This window comes from Malus sylvestris, chromosome 11, assembly GCF_916048215.2.
Source record: "Malus sylvestris chromosome 11, drMalSylv7.2, whole genome shotgun sequence".
NCBI lineage: Eukaryota > Viridiplantae > Streptophyta > Magnoliopsida > Rosales > Rosaceae > Malus > Malus sylvestris.
In genome coordinates, this window is record NC_062270.1 from 9,627,486 (window position 1) to 9,647,159 (window position 19,674).

At 37.9% G+C, this 19,674-nt stretch overlaps 2 protein-coding genes across 5 annotated transcripts in view; both read right to left on the reverse strand.

Moving 5' to 3' along the window:
• LOC126588831 (4-hydroxybenzoate geranyltransferase 2-like) overlaps nucleotides 1-6,700 on the reverse strand; it is a 55,016-nt gene extending 48,316 nt beyond the window's left edge. For 3 of the 4 annotated variants that reach the window (XR_007611635.1, XM_050253967.1, XM_050253966.1), the window contains exons 1-2: nucleotides 6,169-6,699; nucleotides 4,557-4,692 (exon numbers count right to left, since the gene is read on the reverse strand). Coding sequence is in view for 3 of the 4 variants with exons in the window: in XM_050253967.1 (XP_050109924.1) it covers nucleotides 4,557-4,692; nucleotides 6,169-6,581 (549 nt within the window). In the remaining variant the exon portion in view is untranslated. Of the gene's footprint in view, nucleotides 1-4,556; nucleotides 4,693-6,168 lie in introns of all 4 variants that reach the window. The other variant, XM_050253965.1, reaches the window with a different exon arrangement.
• A 6,028-nt stretch (nucleotides 6,701-12,728) lies between these two features.
• Nucleotides 12,729-13,502, reverse strand: LOC126588835 (probable histone H2B.1). Its single transcript, XM_050253973.1, has one exon. The coding sequence runs from the start codon at nucleotides 13,384-13,386 to the stop codon at nucleotides 12,940-12,942; it is 447 nt and encodes a 148-aa protein (XP_050109930.1). The 5' UTR covers nucleotides 13,387-13,502; the 3' UTR covers nucleotides 12,729-12,939.
• Nucleotides 13,503-19,674: the final 6,172 nt, after the last annotated feature.

The window sequence follows — 19,674 nt, forward strand, 5'->3', positions numbered from 1 at the left end:
CGCGCTGCTTTTTAGAACTCCAGGAGACCAAGTTATCCCCTAGAAATATGCAATGACCACCAGTGGATCGACGATCATCAGGGTCACCAGCGTAGTCAGCATCGGCAAATGCTGTGAGGGACAAAAAACTGGGTTTATAAACGAGACCGCGATCATGAGTGGCTTTCAAATAGCGAAGAATGCGTTTGACGGCAACCCAATGTGTAGTGGTGGGCGAATGCATATACTGGCAGACTTGATTCACAGCGAAAGCAATGTCCGGACGTGTGAATAAGAGATATTGAAGGGCCCCAACAATACTTCGAAAGGTTGTTCCATCCGCCAAGGGCTCGCCCTCATACAAACTAAGCTTGCGGCCAGGGAGGGCTGGAGTAGACAAGGGTTTGGCGTCAGCCATCTGAGTTCGTTTGAGGAGGTCCAGGATATATTTTGACTGTGTTAAGTACATGGCCGTTGGCGTTCTCGTAATTTCCATTCCCAAAAAATAATGCAAGGGACCAAGGTCCTTCATGGAGAATTTTCGACCCAATTGATGAATCAAGGTGGAGATGTGAGCTGGATTATTACCGGTGACGAGGATGTCATCAACGTAAATGAGCAAGTAAATGACATTAGTTCCATTGCAGAAAATGAACAGCGAAGAATCTGCCATGGAGGCTTGAAAGCCGAGCTCCTCCAGATGGTGAGAGAAGCACTGAAACCAGGCACGTGGAGCCTGTTTTAAGCCGTATAAGGACCGGCGAAGACGGCATACATGTGACGGAAACTGCGGATCGACAAAACCAGAAGGTTGGCGCATGTAGACTTCTTCATTTAAAGAGCCATGAAGGAACGCATTTTTGACGTCAAGTTGGCGAATTGGCCAGTTAAAATGAAGAGCCACGGAGAGAATGATCCTGATGGTAGCATGAGTGACGACAGGACTAAACGTCTCACTGTAATCAAGCCCTTCTTGTTGATGGAAACCATTGGCAACAAGACGTGCTTTAAATCTTTCAATGGAACCGTCAGATTTCCGTTTAATACGGTAGACCCATTTATTTGGTAGGACATTCATGGAGGGATGAGAAGGAACTAGGGACCACGTTCCTATGCTTTGTAGAGCATTGAACTCTTCTGCCATTGCCATACGCCATTCGGGAGACTTATTTGCCTGTGTAAAACAAGAGGGCTCAACAAGTTCATTAGTCACATCAGAAACAAGAGCATACTTGGGGTTTGGCTTCTGAATGCCATCCTTTGAGCGTGTAACCATGGAGTGAACAGGTTGAATTTGTCTCTGAGAGGAAGGTGAGACAGGAGCAACACCCACTACAGTCGTAGGGGATGGAATGGAAGAAGGGGCAGGGAGGTGTGGATTTGGTGGGAAATTAGAGGAAATAGGGTTAGGTTGGGGGGATGGTATAGTGGGATGCATGTGATGGTGCGGATGTGGTGGTAAAGGGCAGGGAATAGGACTAGGGTTAGGTGGGTGAGATAATATGGGGAATAAGTTGGACGGATGCAGGTTTGGTGGTACAGTTGGGAAAATGGGGTTCCTAGAGGGATAATGGAAAGAAGAGGGGTCAATGTTCAATACCATAGACGATTGGGAGGATGAGGACGTTGTAGAAATGGATTCTTTGTATGGAAAATTGGTTTCATCAAATAGGACATGGCGTGACAAAAAAATGCGACCTGTGGACGTATCTAAACACCTATAACCTTGTTGATTTAATGAATAACCTAAGAAAATGCAACGTTTGGAGCGAAATTGCAGCTTGTTAGTATTATAAGGACGAAGAAATGGAAAACATGCACACCCAAAAACTTTAAGAAAATCATATTGAGGAGATTTTTGAAACAGTTTTTGAAAGGGAGACTCATCATGGAGAACTTTAGTGGGTAAACGATTGATCAAATAGTTTGCTGTATGGAAAGCATCATCCCAAAAAGAAGTTGGTAAGGAGGAATGAGCAAGAAGAGTGAGACCAGTTTCAACGATATGACGGTGTTTACGTTCGGAAATTCCATTTTGTTCAGGATGATGTGGACATGTAAAACGATGTAGAATGCCATGTTGAGTCAAAAAAATTTTGAATTTGTTGTTTACGTACTCCCCTCCTCCATCAGTTTGAAAGGATTTAATTGTAGTGTGGAACATGTTTTCAACCAGTTTCTTAAAGGACACAAAAGTGAGAAAAACATCAAATTTTAATTTTAAGGGATATGGCCAAGAGTAGCGAGAAAAATCATCAATAAATACGACATAATATTTAAAACCATTGATAGAAAAAGAAGGTGAAGTCCATACATCGGAATGAACCAATTGTAAAGGAGATGAAGACCTAGAGACAGACAATGGAAAAGGTAACTTGTGACTCTTGCCCATGGGACATGAGTGACATAACTCACTAGTTACAACGCCCTTAATAGGCAATTTGTTCCTAGAAACCAAATTTTGCAAAATATGAGAAGATGGATGACCTAACCTAGAGTGCCAGATTGAATTGGACACTCTAGTTCCTAAAAATGCAGACACGCCTTTAATGGAAGATGAAACACCAGAAAAAGGGTAGAATCCATTCCTACTCGGGCCTTGTAAAAGCATCCTCCCCGTGTGAAGTTCCTGAACACAGTATGAGTTGGGATATAAGGTTAGAGAACAGTTATTATCGGTAGTAAAACGATGGATAGAAATAATATTGGTTGATGCATTAGGGCATAGTAGTGTATTAGGTAATGTGAAAGTAGAGGTAGGTGTACGAATGGAAGTGTTGCCTATGTGTGAAATTTGCAAACCTGTGCCACCAACAACTCCATTGACTTGGTCCATGCCAGTATAAGGATGAGGATGCGCAACAGTAGCAAGATTATTGGTGATGTGAGCATTGGCCCCGGAGTCAAACAACCATTCATGTATGGCAGGTGCTGTTGCAGAAGCAGGAGGAGCACGAGCAGCAAAGGCTTGAAGACGTGGTGCAGGGACACGTCCCTCATAAGACATATTTAGGCGGTTGAAGCAGTCAATCGCAGAATGACCATAACGATTACATATTTGGCATTGAATCCGGCTTGTAGTAAAAGTACCTTGGGAAGGAGAGGTGCCAAGAATCCCATCATGTGGGCGGGAGTGGGATACTTGGTGACAGTTGGACCCTTGGTGATAGTAGGAACCTTGGTGAGAGGGTGAGGAGCTGTAGTGGCGATTGGTAGAGCCGCGACCAGTATTGAAGTTACTACGACCACGGAAGCCAGTAGAGGATCCTCGTCCTCGAGAAGATGCAGGTGCGCGGTTGCCATTGCGAACGGCGGCAAGGACAGTGAGCCCACTGTCAGTACCAAACGCGGAATGTATTTGCTGTCGTCTTTCAGCGCCAAGGAGGAGGGCTTCCAAAGCACTGTAGGTAATAGCCTCATCACGGGCTTGAGCGGAAGCAACGGTACTTTCATAGGCCGGACCAACGTTGTTGAGGATGATGGCAACGATGTCGGAGTCGGAAACAGGAGCACCAGAGAGAGAGAGGGTATCTGCGAGACAATTAATTTTATCCAAAAATTCAGAAATGGAAGAATCACCTCGGTGAGTATTCATCAACTCACTACGAAGCTGGAGAAGGCGACCGGTGGACTGAGAAGCATAACGATCACGTAGTGTTGTCCAGGCAGAGTGGGAGCTGGTTTTCCCAATTAAAGCAGCAAGCACGGTAGGATGGACGGAGGAGTTGATCCATGACATAACAGTTGCATCCTGTTGTATCCAAGTGTCGAAATCAGGGTTGACTTTGTCAGTGATGTTTCCATCCTCATCTGTCAGCAATGCTGGGGGACACTTACTAGTTCCATCAACAAAGGAAACCAGATTTCGACTGCGGATGAGAGGTAGCATTTGGGCTTGCCAGAGAGGGTAGTTGGTACGATCAAGTTTGATCGTGAGAAAATTGGAGACATTAGGAAGGGGAATGGGAGAGGAAGATTGAGAAGCCATGGGAGAACGGGGAAAAAAAAAATTATTGTCGCTAGACTTTAGCTCTTTGATACCATGAAAAAGTTTAAGCTAGGGTTCGAAAACTGTGAACTGCATAAACTCATCAAGGAGTATGGTTTAGCTTTCTTACTATCTACATCATTGCAGTATGGTTTTTATACAGTTTTACATACACCCGCATGCCATAAACAATAGTACACGCATGCAATAAATAATGTGAGATCATGCAATATTCTTCTGCCCATCTTCGACAGGACTTCATGGGTTTCATTTAGAATAGTCCTTTCACCATGTCAGCAGCACATGGATTATATGTCAGCAGCACATGGCTTATACTCAGGTAGTTTGAACTGAATATTTGGTTTATCAGTAGCATCCATGTATGTGCATAACATTAAAAATTAAAAACAAGATGACATCAGTTCACCGTAATAAATATGTTGTGAAATGCAGCCGAGGGACTAAATTCAGTAGCTAACCAATATGCAGAAAGAAAATTTCATAAATAAATAAAAGTGTGCAGAAAAAAAAAAGTGCATATAAATCAGTTTCGTATACAAAATGACCATATATAATGGACTTAGTTTACCTTGCCATCAATATCCCGGTCAAGGAGATCGTTTATGGTGCACGAGGCGCCCCTAGTAAACAGAGCTCCAAATCCAAATAGTATCAACATCATAATATCAGGAAGCTGTCCTGGACTTGCAGCCAGTGCTGTTGACCTGCATGCACCCACCATAAGCATAATTAACTTCCAGTTAAAACAAATTAATTAATTACGTCGACGTTGCCAACGTTTAGAGTGCAACTTATCCGATATGAATATAATGTCGCTGTAACAACTCATACAAGTGATATGTAACACGACATCAAAAAGATTTGTACATTATATCATTGATACTTGACACCAAAATACCCTTGCCATATATGTAAATCTTTTTCTAGCAAATGTTAGAGCATCTTCAATCTTGGAGATGCATATGTAGGTGGAAATTGGAAAGCCACTTTTATATTTTCATATACATCTATGGAGATGTAAATTTTAGTTTTGCTCCAATGCATAAATGTAAATGAGGAGATCAAAATTTTAATTTATTCGCTTTTGTGTAATTTATTTTCTTGTTAACTCTTAAAAAAATATTAACGTAACTATTTTCTTCCGCACAATTCGATCAAAAACATTCAAAATTTGGACAGCATCGATTTCATCTCATTTGGACGTTGGTTTCATCAGAAGAAGGTTGAAGTAAAACTAGAAAAAAAAATTGGATGAGGAAGTGTTTTGTGTGAGAATTGAAAGAAAAGAAAACTGGTGACTAGATGAACAAACGTAATGCCTATGTTAAGGGGAACTTTTTTTCAAAAGAAAACTAATGAAAATGACTTTAAAACTTTGAGTTTTAACGAAAATGACAAAATAAAGAGTAAAGTGAATAGTAACAGTATTGATTTTTTAGTGTAAAAATATGGTTTTTCATTAAAATGAACAGTAGCTTTTCGTTAAAATTCATTTTTTTCAAATGGTTTTTTTTTTTATTTTGGGCGATTAAATAGTATTTTTTGGATTATTTACAACCATTTGATTAAACTTTGCATGAATCATGACCTTCCAAATGCGTGGCGAGTATTATTTGCGCGTGGGAGCGCGTTTGCTTGCTTTTCTTTCCTCTTCCACGTGAACCTCTCTGCAAGACTGGCGCAGATTCCGGCCATGTAAGATGCTCTTCGAAAGAATAACTTAACTGTAAGTTTGCACCTTTACGTGCCTTTATCCGGTGAGTTGCAAATTTTGTAACTCATACATCTGTAAGACCGAAGGAGAATCCGGCCAACCAAGATGTAAAAGTGGGCTTACGACCTCATTTGCATCTTGGATTGGACATGCACCTAAAACAATGTTTTTTAGCCTAAACGGTTTGTCTCTTCACTTTGGTTCTTGTGATTTAAATTTGATATAAATATTCCGTGAGATTCTCCACTCCCAATCATTTTAGTCATTCTATGAAAAATCTCCGCTAAATTGAAGAAACCACCAATTCAAAGGGGGAGGGGTTGATTTGACAAAAATACTCTCAATTTAACGGAGATTTCTCACAGAATAACTAAAATGATTTATGGTGGACAATCTCATGACCACTTCATTTTAAATCTCAGAGAGAAGTTATGTCATTCCTTTCTTCTACATTCCTTTCACTTACCACAAAGAAGGCCAAGCAAACAGCCAGGTGCCGATCGGCTTGTCGAGGCGGGCGAGCTTAGCATAAGGCTGAGCTTGCATTGGCAGGTACAAGTCGATCCAAGAACCCTCAGCCTTGTTGTTTTCATCGCCGCTGGTTTGATTTCCACCCTTCTTTGGCATAGTAGATGGTGAAGACGAGCTCGAGATGTACGATCTGAGTCTGAGATCGAAGTCAAAGTGACTGGAAGTATCCCGACGACAGTGCCTTTGACTGAATGAGCCCAACCGTCTTGCGTTGGGATAGCGGTAAGGGCTTGGATTGCTGGTGGCAGTGGTGGTGGTGGTGGTGGAAATTGGGTGATAAGAAGATGCTGCGAAGAGGGTGCCAGAGAGAGAACGTGAAGGTTTCAGAGACACCACCAAAGACTCCATTTGTCAGAATATTTCACTCAAAGATGCAGCACACTTTGGTCTCTTCGATATGGAGTAGTTATACAATTTATGCTATTTTATGTTTTGTTTTGTTGTATTGTTGACAGCTATTAATTTATTATAGGGGAATTTTGATATATGGACTCCTCGTTTTTAATGTCATAGATTAAACATCTATTTCTTTTGAAATTTTGATTAAACATCTTCCTTACAATTTTGGTGCTTAATATCATTTCATTTTATTTTCTTAGAAGTCTATTCATGTTTTTTTTATTGAAATATTTATGTTAGTCAATTAAATAGAAGGTAAAATAAACTTCTTGTTAGGTACGTTTGGTTATATCGGTATGTTTGATTATATCGGTACATTTGGTTACTTATAAGATGAATATATTTGATTTATGGTATATCTGAATTTTTGGTACATTTAATTTCTTGATACATTTGAATTTTTGGTACATTTAGTTTCTTGGTACATTTGAATTTTTGATATGTTTGTTTTCATTACTTTTTTTTTTTTACTAATAATGAGGAATTACTTTAATTATTATTTTTTTTACAGAAAGAAACATTAATTAAAAACATAGGAGTTTAAATTACTTTAATTAGTTATTTTTTATAGAAAGAGTCATTAAAACGTAGGAGTTTAAAGGACTGGGAAATTAATTTCCTAGATTGTAGGCAATTAGTTAAAAAGTGAAGTGAAGCTGCCTTTAAACTAATTATAGGTAATTTTAAAAAAGAAAAATGTTGACGTGGCAATTGGTCAAAGCCTCTTAATCTAATGTTAAAAAAGGAACCAGTGTTTGATCTAAAAAGTATTAAAAAATGCAGGAGATTCTAATTTCTCCTTTCTTAAATGTCACATTTTAACGCTACTTGTTCTTGAAATCAAGCATATTACTTGTTGGTCCATGTTGATGCAATATATTCATTTATAATAACACGCATTTAATTTCTAATACTAAGCGACAATGAGACGGTCACATTTGAAGAAAGAAAAAATCTTCGGATATAGTTTTTTTAGGATGTATTTTCTCAGGTCACCATTTTACGATGTGGTGATTGGTTATTAGAAAGATTTTATATTTTTTAAACACATAACAAACGTTTATTAGACAATAACACTAACAAAATTAAAACTTACTTGTATGAAAAAATGTCTCCCACTTTAGAGTTTAGACCTCTTTGTTTTAGTCATCCATGTATTTAGTTCAACGGTAATGCTAGCAATACCATCTATTTAAACGAAATTTTGTAAATTATATGACGTGGTTGTTGATGATTTGATTACTAATTAAGTATTGATTAACGTACTTATTTTCTATGGACGATGCATCACAAAGTTTACAAATTTGATCTAAAAATTGATCTACATAATTATCATTAGTTCAATTGTCTTAATCAAGCAAATAAGTTAAGATTAGTCAAGAATTGTCTTAATCAAGCAAATAAGTTAAGATTAGCCGATGCATCACAAAGTTTACAAATTTGATCTAAAAAAAAAGTTTTTTTTTTCAATGCATAGTGAACAATGCCCATTTAATGAAATTTTCAAATGACAAGTATATCACCACATATTTTACAAAATTACAATCTTTGCCACTGCATTATTCTCTTTGGCAACTATTATATGACATTCAATATCATATTATTTTTAGTCATTTAACATATTCATAACAGTTTCATATAAAACATTACCAAATACTTAGATATTGTTTTCTGTTAAAAGCATTTTTAAAAAGAAAAATAAAAAAGGTTTACCAAACATTCAACAACTTTATTTTACAGCTATTTGTTCTTACAACATAGCAGCAATAATTTTGTAGAATAATCATAGCAATACCAAACTGGCCCTAAGATATGCCAAATATCCTGGTTTTTGCTCTTTGTGAGTTTAATTTTCCTATGAGGGGCATAAATATGTGAATTGTAATAACGCAAGGTTCATAATCTCCCGTTACTCTTGTTTGGTATTATTTTCTACATTTAACATAAATTTGAAATCACTTAGTACTACGGTCTGGTGATATTCCTCTTTACTTAGAAATGAGAGGTCTTAGGTTCGAATATAGTGGATGGCGAATTCGATACTAAATTAGACTGCCTATTGTGTGGCTTAACCGAACTCTCCCTCCCCCTAATGTAAAAATATCAATGTACATATAAAAAAAATTAAAAAAAACATAAATTTGAAAATGAAGAACCGCCAGTAGGTTCCAAAGAGCCAGGAGGATCCTAGGGATCCTCTTTGTGAGGATTCTGGGGATCCTCCAATCACATCTGTTGCGGTCAGAAATCAGTATAAATTTTTTTATGTAAAATTGAATATAAACCGTATCTGACAAAAATAGTATATGATGAACGGATGTGATTGGAGGATCTTGGGATCCTTACAAAGAGGATCCGGCGAGGATCCTCTCCCTCCAAAGAGTGTATGACCCTTTGCCTTAAAAAAATAGTAATATTTTAATACGAATTGTTTGGGTTATTCAGTTTAGGGATAAAGATACACTTGGACAATTACTTTTCACTTGGGGAATTATATTGCCTATTGCCCAAGGGGTTTTTTAGGGGTACAACTGCTCATATGAAGAGGTAATATCCATAGAGGAAACAAGCATCTAGCTTGTTCATGAGCAAGAAGAAGATGAGCAACCAAGTACACAATCCTATGGCTCCTTTTTCTAATGATTTTGAGCCGATCTGAGTTTATGTATTTTTATTAATGGAACCAGCTCATCTGGATCCGTTTGATACGATCCAGTTTCTAGGGGGTAGAATGGATATCCGTAGAGGAGACAACTGCTCATATGAAGAGGTAATATCCGTAGAGGAGACAAGCATCTAGCTTGTTCATGAGCAAGAAGAAGATGAGCGACAAAGTACACGATCCTATGGCTCCTTTTTCTAATGATTTTTAGCCGATCTGAGTTTATGTATTTTTATTAATGGAACCGGCTCATCTGGATCCGTTTGATACGATCCAGTTTCTAGGGGGTAGAATGGATATGTTTCCAATCGTATGTCGTTTAGCATAACAACAACATAAAACAATCTCTATGGTTTTCCATTAAGAAAGAATTACGTCTAACAAGGTCAATAACAATAATCGTCATTTTACTTTTTCTAGGGTTACATAGATATGATATTATAGATCATGGGCTTCATTATGGACTATTAATAAAATGACACGTGCTAAGACAATCCTTAAACGGTCCAGGCCGAGTTACCCATACATAAGAAATATGAACTTGGTTTTGGACTCGTTTTTACATAAGCTGGGTCCAACTCGGATCGGTTTGAAAATCAAAAGTACGAAGTGAATGATTTTACATTGGGCCGGTAATATGGTTCGGATCCACAGGTCCAAAGACCCATGGTAACTACATTCAACTTTTACTTTTCGAAAGGATAAAAATTGAAAGTCAAAATTAAAAAACTCAAGAAAGTAGTGTTTACATTTTGTTTTTATTTATTATTATTATTATTATTATTATTTTAATTGAAAGTTAAAAGTAGTTACCAAAAGAGTTTTCATTTAAAAAAAAAAAGGAAAAACTAAAAGTTGAAAACGAAATGGTGGATAGCCTTCAACAAGTCAGTTTAGTGCTAGAAAATTAAAACATGTGCTTCACCTTGTATTCAAACACACTATATCAAACACTTTACTATTGTAAAAGTTTTATGAACTGATCCTCTCAAAATGGAGATCAGATTGACTATCGCATACAAGTTATTATTATTGTTGTGGCGAGAATGTTTGAGTTGTGCAATGGTATTGGTGGGGGAAGTGCACTCGGGAGTAGGGTTCTGGTAAACCTGCTATTTACTTAATTTGTTCAGTTAGAGTTTACTATTTGTACCATGTAAACAATTTGACGCATTTATCAACATATTTTGACAACATATATAGTCAAGTGATACACGAGTTGAATTTTAGGGAGTTCAGTGCCAAAATTTGAGTTTCAAAAGGTTAAGTGAGACTTGGTTAAGAAGTGTAGAAGTAATTAAGCCTTAAAAAAACATGTAAAGGAGATGGGCATCCGGCTTGTGCATGAGTTCTAGTAGCGAAGCCAACATGGGGTCATTGGTTGTCCTTGACCCCAACAACTTCAAAAACCCCATGTATATTTATTTGTATATTATATTTGACCACTATAAACAGCTAAGGAAACTAAATTACAACCTTATCCTCCTACTTTTATTTTCTTCTATCATATTTGTCTTCATTTTCTCTCTTCTTGTAAAAAATACTTTAGTTGAAATGCCTTGACAGTCTTCAATTATTGCACAGTATCCTGCATGCACACAAGCCTCTACAAATGTTGACGTATGTCGGCATAAACATTCGGCATGTCTTGAGAGGAATTAGAAGGTGCCTACTAGATGCTTGATGAAATGGAAACTTTTTTTATTAATATTATGACCCCATTATTTGAAAATTCTGGCTACGTCACTGGTTCTATGTGACGTTTTTAAACATTTGGCTAGATTTCGGGGTTGATGCCAAGAACCTACATCCTGTCCTATAGGCCAGCATCAAGGAGAGCAATGAGGTTCAGTTCCTTAATGCTACTTATGCGTTCTTGTTGCTTTGTTTTGTTGTTTTTACTAGGGTTCCGAAACAATTGAAGGTCTTGCCTTGACTAATCCAAATGATGCAGCCCTGGAAAGTAATGCTTTTGCAAGAATGTGTACAACCCGAAACTACTCCAGCTTAGCCATGTACGACTCAAAGGAAGGTATAAAGAACTACCAAAAGGATTAAGATTGCTGTGTTGGCTTGAATTTCCTTTCGAGTGCTTGGTTTATCTTGAAATGAATCACAGTATCTTGAGACGAGTCTTTACCCGGAAATAAAACTTGAGACGGGTCTTCAAGGCAAGAAAGATGTATTACTGCTTCAGGGTGTTTTACCATGAATATCCAAATTAACTCCTCGCCTTCTTTCTCTCTTCCGTTTCGTTTTTCAGTGCCTTCCCGCATTGAAGACCCTTGATCTAAGTCAATCTCACAGCCTTACTGAAATTGGTATCTTCTCGCTGCTCCCCAATTTGGAAGAATTACAGACTGTATAAACTTGGTTTATGTCCCTGAGTTCATTGTAAACCTAAAAAGGCTCTACTTTATAAAGATTAGGAAGCTTGAATCTCTATAAGGGTTAGATTTAGCCGATATTCGAATGGCTCAAATACTCATGAACGCCACTGCAATGGTCGAATCATGCATAAGAGAAATCCAATGACATATTGGTGGCAGGGTTGAGGATTACTAGTGGCTTATTTCAGATCATTGCTTCTGGGTACAGGTCTTTCAAAATTTCAGGCACCAGCAAAACTGAAACCGAGTTTGAGCCAGCTGATCAAATCAAAGTGTAGATGCCAAGAATACAACCATTATCAAGGAGACTACAGTATGTCTTAAGCACTCATTTAAGCTAGAAAGAGCAACTTCATGACGGTTTTCGTAAAGCAGTTACGAATCTCCCAATTAAAATGGGAAAAAAGCAGCTCAAGCCTTCGTCCCAATGTTCATCATAATGTTCATCATTGGCCTTTTCCATCTTGCTCCACAGTTTAGCAATCAAAGATCAAACATTTTGCAGCAATAAGAGATGAAGGAAGCCTCAAAAGATGACGACTCCGCGAGGCAGTCAGACTAGAGGTGAGAAACCGAGACTGTATCGCCAGCGGACGTGTTTTTTAGAAAGGTTGGATAATCGAGGGCGACATTTCATGGCGCCAACTTAAATTTTAACTCCCCGTAAACAAACTGATGGCGCCAATTGAAATACAAAGATAAACCCAAATCAAAACGTTGCCTGCCCGAGTTAATTGATGGCGCCATTGAAAGAGCATCTAAAATCCTAACTTTCCTTTCATATTCTACCGATTTTCTGATTTTTCACCCCTTTCTGCGGGCAACACAGATTGAAACGTATTGGAGACATCGAAAGATTTCCCCAAAACAAAAATCCCTCCCTTTCAAACACCATTGTGGCAAAAACAAATGACCCCAAACCCATTTCATTTCAATGGGACATTTTATCAAACACTTTCCAAAATCAAATGAAACTGTAAACTCCGGAATATACAAAAATCCATCTTACCCCATTCATGATTTGAAAATTTGAAACAGCACAAGTACAGAAATAGGGTTTTGATTTCCAATTCGAGAGATTACAGAATCCAAGTTCATCAATCCATACCAGTACAGATTTCAGATAATATAAGCCATAGTATTTCATTCAAAAGAAAGATAAGCAAATTACATATCTACTAATTCGAAACCCTAAACACTAAACACATAAAGATCCAATCTTCCAAACCCTAAAAGACCCTGAACCCACCACACTTCAAGAGCTGGTAAACTTGGTCACCGCCTTAGTCCCCTCGGACACCGCATGCTTAGCGAGCTCACCAGGAAGCACCAATCTCACAGCAGTCTGGATCTCCCGAGAAGTGATGGTGGGCTTCTTGTTGTACCTGGCGAGCCTGGACGACTCCTGGGCGAGCTTCTCGAAGATGTCGTTGATGAAGCTGTTCATGATCCCCATGGCCTTGCTGGAGATTCCGATGTCAGGGTGGACCTGCTTCAGGACCTTGAAGATGTAGATCTTGTAGGTCTCCACGCTCTTCTTCGATCTCTTCTTCTTCTTGTCGCCGGCGGCGGCTCCAGCCTCCTTCGGGAGCTTCTTCCCGGCCTTGGGCTTCTTCTCGGCGGGGGCCTTCTCAGCGACAGCCGACTTCTTCTCCTCTGCTGGCTTCTTCTCGGCGGGCTTCTTCTCAGCTTTGGGCGCCATTGGGGTGGTGAGAGAAAATTAGGGTTTGCGAATTTGGGGGTTTTCGAAAGCGAAGGGATGCGATTCGATTAAAGAGAGTAGAAATGCAGATTCTTTCGTGTGTAAATTAAAGTGGAGGAATGGGTTCGTTTATATAGAGGGGAGTCGGCTGTTGTTATTGGTTGGTGGGGGTTTCACGCGGATCCTGAGGTGGGTGAGCTTTCTGGCCGTACGATGGGTTTTGGAAAAGCTTGGGGATCGACGGTTGCTATGAGTGCGGACGATTGAAGCGACTCGGATGGATAGCTGAGTTGGCGCGTTACTGCACCGCCGATTCTTTCTGCTTGATAGACGGTTGAGATATGTCGTTTATTCGCTCCGCCGTACCTGTATGCTCCATACCATATGCAAGCGAGGACTTTCGTTCTTCAAAGTTTTTTTTTGGGCAAAAGACTGTTTACTACCCTTATGTTTCGTGGTTTTCAACATTTAGTACATCAAGTTTTTTTCGTCTCAGAGTCATACTTAAAGTGTAAATTTTGGGACAGTCTCATACATCCATTAGTCAAACTGTTAAGTCTGCCGTTAACAGTGACGTGGCGCACATGTGGACAATGACTGGATGCCACGTGGAAATTTAAAAAAAAATAAAAAATTATATATTATAAAATAATAAATAAATAAATTTAAAAAAAAAAACGTTTTTTTTTTCTTCTTCCTCCTTCCTTTTCCTTCTTCTTCTTCTTCCTTCTTCTTCCTCTGGGTAGCAGATTCGTTTTTTTTTTTTTTCTTTCTTCTTCCTTCTTCCTTCTCCTTCTTCCGAATCTGCCCATATTTTTTTTCTTCTTCCTCCTTCTTCTTCCTCTTTCTTCTTCTTCCTTCTTCTTCCTCCTTCTTCCTTCTTCTTCTTCTTCTTCGAATCTGCCCAGTTTTTTTTTTTTCTTCTTCCTCCTTCCTTCTTCTTCTTCCTTCTTCTTCCTCCTTCCTTCTCCTTCCTTCTCCTTCTTCTTCGAATCTGCCCAGTTTTTTTTTTTTTTTTTTTTTTCTTTCTTCTTCCTTCTTTCTTCTCCTTCTTCCGAATCTGCCCATTTTTTTCTTCTTCTTCCTTCTTCTTTTTCTTCCTCTTTCTTCTTCTTCCTCTTCTTCTTCCTTCTTCTTCCTCCTTCTTCCTCCTTCTTCCTTCTCCTTCTTCTTCTTCTTCTTCTTCTTCGAATCTGCCCAGTTTTTTTTTTTCTTCTTCCTCCTTCCTTCTCCTTCCTTCTCCTTCTTCCTTCTTCTTCCTCCTTCTTCTTCCTCCTTCCTTCTCCTTCTTCTTCGAATCTGCCCAGTTTTTTTTTTTTCCTTCTCCTTCTTCTTCCTCCTTCCTTCTCCTTCTTCTTCTTCTTCTTCTTCTTCTTCGAATCTGCCCAGTTTTTTTTTTCTTCTTCCTCCTTCCTCCTTCTCCTTCTTCTTCTTCTTCTTCTTCGAATCTGCCCAGTTTTTTTCCTTTTTTTTTTTTCTTCTTCATTCTCCTTCTTCTTCCTCGTTCTTCCTTCTCCTTCGTCTTCTTCTTCTTCCGAATCTGCCCAGATTCGGTTTTTTTTTTTTTTTAATTTTATAATATATATATATATTTTTTTTTTATAATTTTTTTTTAATTTCCACTTGGATGACACGTGGCGCCCAGTCATTGGCCACATGGGCGCTACATCACAGTTAACGGCTGACTTAACAGTTTGACTAACGGATGTATGAGACTGTCCCAAAATTTACACTTTAGGTATGACTCTGGGACGAAAAAAAATTGATGTACTAAATGTTGAAAACCACGAAACATGAGGGTAGTAAACAGTCTTTTGCCCTTTTTTTTTATACAAACGATATTATGCTTTAACAAGAATGGAGATATTTGAGAGGCAATTAACTTGGTCACATAATAAGCCAATCACTTGCTAGACATCGAACTTAACGTAAATATAATACTTCAGCCATATGAGTTAAATTTGAACCTGAGAAAAATTAAAAGTAAATCCTTGGAAAAAATTAGACTTGTTTAAGTCATGAGCTAAGTTTCGACAAGCCAAATACAATCCAAAATCAATGCAAGCACAAGATATTTCAAGTTGATTTGCAACTTCAGTCTCTATATTTAAGGGCTCATTACTTATTCGTAATGGAAAAACAAGAATCATATCATTTAGAATTTTAGAATATGTGCAAGAATAACTCATTCACATTAAGTTGTTTACTAACCACATGAAATCAAATTAAAAATGAAATGTATTTCCGTTGTTATTGTTTACTAATTCTAATGAGTTGGAATAAAATAAACAATGAGGAAATTTTTGACAAACATGGGAAGAAAGGAATGAAAATCATAGTTAAAAGACTATATTTCTCTCCATTTGGTGAGTCTTTCCACCTCTGTGTGAGTGCCCTCCTTTCTTGTCTTTCTCCTCCTTGCCGCTGGCCCTAGCTATGGCTAGGGTTGGTGGCAGTCCTCTTCTCCTTCTTTTTCTTTACCCTTTTTCTTTTCTTCTCCTACAGCTTCCTTTCTCCCTTGTTTTTTGGTTCAAACATCCCTGTCCTCCAACCTCTTATGCATATGCTTTCATTGTGCTTAGGCCTTACTTCCATTATCCACTTCCTTCCACCTCTAAGCCACTCCCTTTCCTTACCACCTCTAACGAAATTTGGGATGAGCAAGCCACCCGCACACAAAGCGCTCCCATAATCCAACTTTAACATCTACCTAACACCAAAGTGTGTCGTTGAGGAGACACATTTGATGGGCCAAGTAGCGAGGTTGGCCGTGGAAGAATGACTACGGGAAGAAACATCTAAGTTAGAGAGGGGCATAAAGCTTAACAATAATTGAGACAAAAGCTCAAAGAACACCAAAAGACAAGAGCCAAATTGAAATATATAAAGGCTAATGCCTGTTGGAACTTTTGTGATTATGTGGGACTCCCAGTCCCACATCGCCCATTTCCCATCTTTAAGTCATCTTTATAAGTGTGTTCTCACACTTATGGTTTGAAAAGAATTAGGCAAAGGCCATGGACCTTGGGCCTAAGACTTGGAGGGTTTGGGTGTATATATTAAATGTCATAGATGGGCCTTAGGTCTTTGGGCTCTTGGGGTTGGATGGACGAAAAACACAAATTACGGTTTTTATTTTTTGGATTCGGTTTTTCTGAAAGGATAAAAGTGATTGAACAGTTATGTCTGTTTTAAAACTGATAAGAATGAACGGTTACATCTATTCAACTTATGCCATTATATATATGGCAATAAGATTAGAAACTAATATAGAATTCCAATCGCTTCCTTTTCATCTTACATAGAGAAATGCACAACCAATTCGCCAAGAATCCAAGTTCGAGTGCAAGAACTTGGATTAGATAGTTGTATCCTGCAAGATAGACGTCCATTGAACTACTACGCGGGTGTAGGGGTGAATTTCTGTCTTAGGTGATTGCATTTGCAAGCCTCTATCTTCAAGAACAAGTCAATGATTTGTGATTTTATATGCAATTTACTTAAGTGTTTATACTTTGATATTTATTGTATTTGTTGTTGAATTTTTTCATTAGAAAAAAATTGTGCAAATTGTATATATATTGTAGGGGTGGGTTCGGTTTAAATCGGTTCGGTTCGGTTCAATTTTTTTTCGGTTCGGTTTTTTCCGGTTCGGTTTCGGTTTTTTGTTTTTATTTTTTTTCAAAAAATGAAAAACATTGAAATTTTAAATTTTAACATATCCAACATAATCATAACATAAACATTCTAACTAGAATCAAAGACAATGAAAATAAACATTTAAAGTTGAACTAAAATCATCAATCAAGTCTTTCAAAGTCCAAACTAACAACCTCACAACACAAAAATCACACAAAAATCGTACAAATGACTTAGAAAAGTTAAATTGTATGATGTTGTTCAAAGATCAGTGTTGTTTGCTTGTAACTACATGTTGACAACTTGATTAGTAAAGGTAATGCGTGTGTGGATTTATTTAGTGTGTGTTGGATTCTTTTCCATCACAAATTACCCAAGTAATCTACCCAAAATAAATGTTTATGGATTATGTTACATGTTATATGAGAGTAGATTTGGAAAAGAAAGCTGGCGCAGAAGTAGACAGTGCTATGGAGATGGATGTAGGTACTTCGGGAAGAGGTTTGGTTCCGGAACCTTATATGGGGGAGAAATAATAGGTTAGGGTTTAGAGTTTTTATAGGCCTTTTTTTAATATTTTGAGCTTAAAGTTTGGCAACACATTGGGTTAGCACATTTTAACTTACAAATTGGGTTTAGAAAATAATACCCAAAACAAATAATTAAATAAAAAAATTAATTTAATTAATTCGGTTCGGTTTCTAGATCACTAAAACCGAACCGAACCAAAAGAATTCGGTTCGGTTCGGTTTTTTCAATTTGGTTCGGTTTTTTCGTTCGGTTCGGTTTTTTCGGTTTCGGTTCAGTTTGGTTTTCGGTTTTTTGTTTTTTGAACCCACCCCTAATATATTGTATCAGTGACATTTGATTGGTTTCTAACAATGCGATAAGAGAGAAGGAAATAGTTGGGATTGGCAATGGGAGTTTGTTAGACCCCATTTGAACCTTAACTCATATACACAAGAACAACTGTTATTACTCAAGAACCGTAATACAATCAATATCTTCAACATACTTGCCATGCACAAGGGCATTACTAATCAGCTTCTCTCTCTGCAAACTAGCAACTAATACCGTCACACTTTGGCTTTCCTTCTCCGTCGTAGAATCATAGACCACCGATGCAGACTCCACATCCACCATGTTAGACATCTATATTTCTTGTTGGACAGTGTGAATACATACCTATTAACTCAAATCTTGAAAAGGTGAACTTTCTTTCATTCTTTCTGTTCTTGTCCATACAAGCTTCTATATGATGCAATTCCAAATTACCATCATACTTCCCATCAATGAGCATGAAAGGCTTCTTAAAACTCTCATGCACTCAAACAACGTTTCATCTTCGTCCCGAATCCTAGTATGAAATGCTTCAGTTCACTTAATAAAAACCCTGACTGCTGCGGAAGAATCAAAACCTAGAAAACAATTTTATCCTTGGATTTCATGAATCAAAATCAAGAAGTGGCCTCGCCTCTGACAACAATGACTTTGCTTGTCGTCGTGGTGTTTGGCACAGTCATGAACCTTGTTGAATTTCTTCAATATAGGTGTCAAACAAGGAAGGTTCTTGGGCTTGTATCTTTGACGAAGTTGAGAGAATAACTGATTCACTTTCTCTCAGGCCCGAATCTATTCTTCATGGAAGGATTGAAGCTTGAGAACGATGTTATCCAATTTCAAAACCGAGATACGAGACTCCATTGTTTGGTTTGCAACACAAGTGTTATCTAAGTCCAACTTGATTAAGGGTTGAAGCTTCGAAAATTGAGAATCTTGATGGCCCAAACTGAAATCTGGCAGTGTCGCACCAAAACTGCGGTCGAGATTGCAGAAATCACCATGCACACTGCCATTTCGACAGAGCTAGCTGATAGCATAGTTGCAAGATTCCGTTGTTGATAGTTGAGAAACCATTGTTGAAATTTGAGATTCAAACAATTTGAGTGAACTCCTTTCACTTCAACTCTTATTCAATGAACGGTAACTTTGATTAATTGGTAATCACTTCTACAACGACTAACCTTTCAACTAGCCTTTATCTAAATTAACTAATACAACTAATAAGATAACAAACCTAATAGCTCAACCAAATTTGTTACAAACAATTGACACACGTAGAGTTAAAATGATGCCATTTGGCATCATATCAATAATGTTAGGATGCTATTAAGATCTTGCCACGTCACATGCCACGTCATATCATTTGTGATATGATTTTATTGGTCCATGTGTAATATTTGTTAGGAAGTTAGTTTGATCTTTAGCAAGCAACAATTTATATGTTTTGCTCTTGTGCATAATAAAATATGTTGAAGATATTATTGTATTTTGGTTTTTGAGTAATAGAAATTGTTCTTGTGTAGATGAGTTAAGGTTCGATCGAGGTCTAACATTGGTATCAAGCCAGTGATTCCTACACTTTGTTGAAATGAGAAGTTTGCTCAAATTGTTTGAATCTCAAATTTCAACAATGTTTTCTCTACTATCAACAACGAAATCTCGCAACTAAGTTGTCAGCCAACCCCTTCGAAATGACAGTGAGCATGGCGATTTATTCAATGTTCTTACTCATAAGGACTAAAATCTTGGCCAAAGACCTTCATGAAATCTTCCTAGCAAGGATAATTGTGACAAAATTCACCCATT

What these genes read in the sequence shown, in the direction of transcription:
- LOC126588835 (XM_050253973.1), bottom strand. Translation starts at nt 13,386, where the DNA reads ATGGCGCCCAAAGCTGAGAAGAAGCCCGCCGAGAAGAAGCCAGCAGAG.